At 63.1% G+C, this 2,956-nt stretch overlaps 1 protein-coding gene across 6 annotated transcripts in view; it reads left to right on the forward strand.

Annotated features, from left to right (window-relative positions):
- Positions 1-2,111: 2,111 nt before the first annotated feature.
- The window catches only part of NFIC (nuclear factor I C), a 63,200-nt gene continuing 62,355 nt past the window's right edge, over positions 2,112-2,956 (forward strand). For all 6 annotated transcript variants that reach the window (XM_011372662.2, XM_023538118.1, XM_011372665.2 and 3 more), the window contains exon 1: positions 2,112-2,242. In XM_011372662.2, the coding sequence (XP_011370964.1) occupies positions 2,213-2,242 (30 nt within the window). In that variant the 5' untranslated portion in view covers positions 2,112-2,212. The remainder of the gene's footprint in view (positions 2,243-2,956) is intronic.

Below are 2,956 nucleotides of genomic sequence, written 5' to 3' on the forward strand. Positions count from 1 at the left end.
GAGGCACAGGGAGACTCAGCTCTGCCTGGAGGAGATGAGACCCAGGCTGCAACCCTATACCGCAGCTGGCTTGCTGTGGACCTACTGTGTGCTCCACAGAGGCCTCTCCTGCCTGGAAATTTTATAAATACACCCATATATATTGCTGCTGGGGAACTCGCAGAAGGTTCCACCGTTCGCTTCGACCGATAACAGTGACGTGGCCCTCACACCCGTGATCTCAAGGGCTCCGACCTCCCCAACCTTCCGAGATGCGTCCTGCTGTTACCTTGAAACAGATGCGGAGCTGAGGTTCCCAGAGGGGCAGGCTGTGGTCCCCACACTTTACCTAGGAAAGGAACCGGGACTGCCGCGCAGATGGGGGTGCACGTGGCGGGGCAGGCTGAGGGGGATGCTCAGAAATCCACTTTAAGTTTCAAATGTCTGTGAATTGGGGATTCTGCCCTCAACGTGTTCACGGCATTTTTAAATAATAAAAGATTACTTTACTAACGTTATGTTGGTATTTGGGTTCCTAGACACCGGCCTCCCTCCCCCGTTCACCCTGGGGTTTGAAATGCCCACCACAGCTGCACAATGGGAGTTTTTAAAAACATTTATGAAGGGCTCACAATGCGCTAAGCGGCCGTTTGAATAACTGTCAGCCACAAGCGGCGAGGAGCACAAGGGGACCTGGGAGTACGTGCTGTGTATGAATCCTGCTCCCTCCTGGTCCGGCCCTGGGACTCTGGGCGAGAAGCCTCCTTCTCCGGGCCTCAGTTTCCTCCCCTGTAACACAGGGGGATATCGGGGTTGCTGGCATCTCCCACGCCCCTGCCTTAAGATGGTAAGACGGTGAGTCAGGCTTCCTAAGAAGGTCTCCGTGCACATTTGACAGAGAGTCAAGGCTCTGCTAAGTGACATTATCCTTATGCCGGCTGACCCCACGTGTGGGCATTTTTCAGAGCGGGATGCCAAGAGCTGGACGGAAGGAAGGGTCCAGGTCACCCTAGCCTTTGAGGTGGGAAGGAGATAGTCACCCTGCCAGGTGCCCTGGGGGCTCACACTGGGGGCGGGCAGGTCTGTGCTTAGTTATTCCGGAGAGGGAATGAAGGAGATTGAGGGACGTGCGCCCTGGGGACAAATGGCCTGGTTCCAAGCCATTCCATGTGCCTCAGTTTCCGGGTCCTTGAAATGGGCACACAGCTGAGGGGGCTGGGAAGAACACGCCACTTGGGAGGAGGCTGGGAGGTTTTATCTGGCCCGCCTGAGGTTACGTCCGGACGTAACCTGGGGTGCTGGGGAGACATATGGGGGAGCCCAAAGCCATTCTGAGCTCCACTTTGGCAAGGAGGAAAGCAATCTTGGAGGCTCCTGGGTTAGCGGGGTCCCTCTGGCCAAGGGGCGCAGTTGTAGCCAATCCCCTCTGCCTAGGCACTGCAGCCCCTGTCTGGAGCTGGGGGGGGGGGGCGCAGGGGTAGAGGGTGCGGGGCCCCTCTCCTGCCCTGCACCCCGGGATGTACATCTTTAAGGCGAAAGCCGCGCGCGCTCGCGCCGGGCCTCTGCACACGTCACTGCTTCATTCTTTCCCTCCCCCCCCCACCCCTTGGCTCTTTTCTCCAACTTCCCGGCCAGCTTGGGGCGGTTGCGGGGGGGTGGGGGTCTTAAAAATCCACCTCCAGCCCCTAAACGTCCAGCAACAGTGCAGCGCCCCCTGCCCACTCCTCCCTTGACTGGGGCCGATAGTCCTGGGGGACCCTCTGCGGTTGGGGCGCACGAGGCCGCGGGCACTTATCCTTTGCACCGGAGCGGCTCGGGATTCGTACAGGCAATAATGGGGTTCGTGAGGCGTGGGGGACAGCGGCTCTCCTTCCCAGCTCGCGCTCTTTTTTTCCCTCGTTTCTTTGAAAGTTGGATGTTGAGAAGTGGGAGGTTCGGGTGGGAGGGGAGGAGAGAGGGAGGAGAGACAGAGACACAGAGACGGAGGAGGGGAGCGGGAGAGAGAAGGGGGGCACAGGAAAAGAAGAGAGAGAGAAAGAGAGAGAGAGGAGAGAGGGGAGAGAGGAGAGAGAGACGGAGGGAGGCGCAGGAGAGAGGGAGGGAGAGAGGGCGGGAGGAGGCGGCGAGGAGCGCGCGCCGGCCGCGGCTGCGGGGGGGGGGGGGGTTGGAAAAATGACTCAGTAAGTTCAGCGCGCCCGCTCCGGCCGGCCCTGCGCCTCCCGCCGCGCCAGGGATGTATTCGTCCCCGCTCTGCCTGACCCAGGTACGCCCCCCGCCCGCGCCCCCCGGCCCCGCGGCCCCCACATCCCGGCCCCGGAGTTTGGAAGGCCGAGGAGGCGGGACGAAAAAGGCGCGCGTCCCTCCCGCCGCCCCGGCCGGGATGCCCCGACACTGGCCAGGGGCCGGTGGGTGGAGGATGGGCTGGGCCGGGGTCCCCACCCCCAACCTACACCCCTGATCTTCACCCGGGACTCCCGCTCTACGGCCCCGCTGCGAACGCGCAGGCCCTCTCCTCCTCCCCGACTTGGGGCTCTGACTGCAGGTTCGCTCCCCCCATGCAGGACGCGCTTCCCAACCCACCCGCAAGGTCTGGGGGGGCGCCCTCAAAGACAGGGCTCTGTGTGAACCCTGCGCCCGGGCCCGGGCCTGCCTCCAAGAGTAATTGAGGAGGCCACGGCCGGCCCCTGGTCTCCCCAGCACTCCTGAGGAGAGAACCCCTCTGATGTGTTTCCCGGAGCCCCCACCCCCCCACCAAGGTTGCGCCCCGCCATGCCAGCCCCGGCCGCCTCCCCCCCCATCATTGGCCCACGTGTGCGTGGAGGGGGAGGGGGCGCGCGAACTTGGAGGCGCCGGCGGTGGTGGGGGGAGGGGGGTGCTCGACGTCCCGCTCGGTCTACTGCTCCCCCCCAACCCCGCGCGCCCACCACCCTCCCGACGTTTTCGCTGCATCGATTAGGGGATTATTGAGCCGCCGCCG

The sequence above is a fragment of the Pteropus vampyrus genome, unplaced genomic scaffold, assembly GCF_000151845.1.
Source record: "Pteropus vampyrus isolate Shadow unplaced genomic scaffold, Pvam_2.0 Scaffold212, whole genome shotgun sequence".
Classification (NCBI taxonomy): domain Eukaryota; kingdom Metazoa; phylum Chordata; class Mammalia; order Chiroptera; family Pteropodidae; genus Pteropus; species Pteropus vampyrus.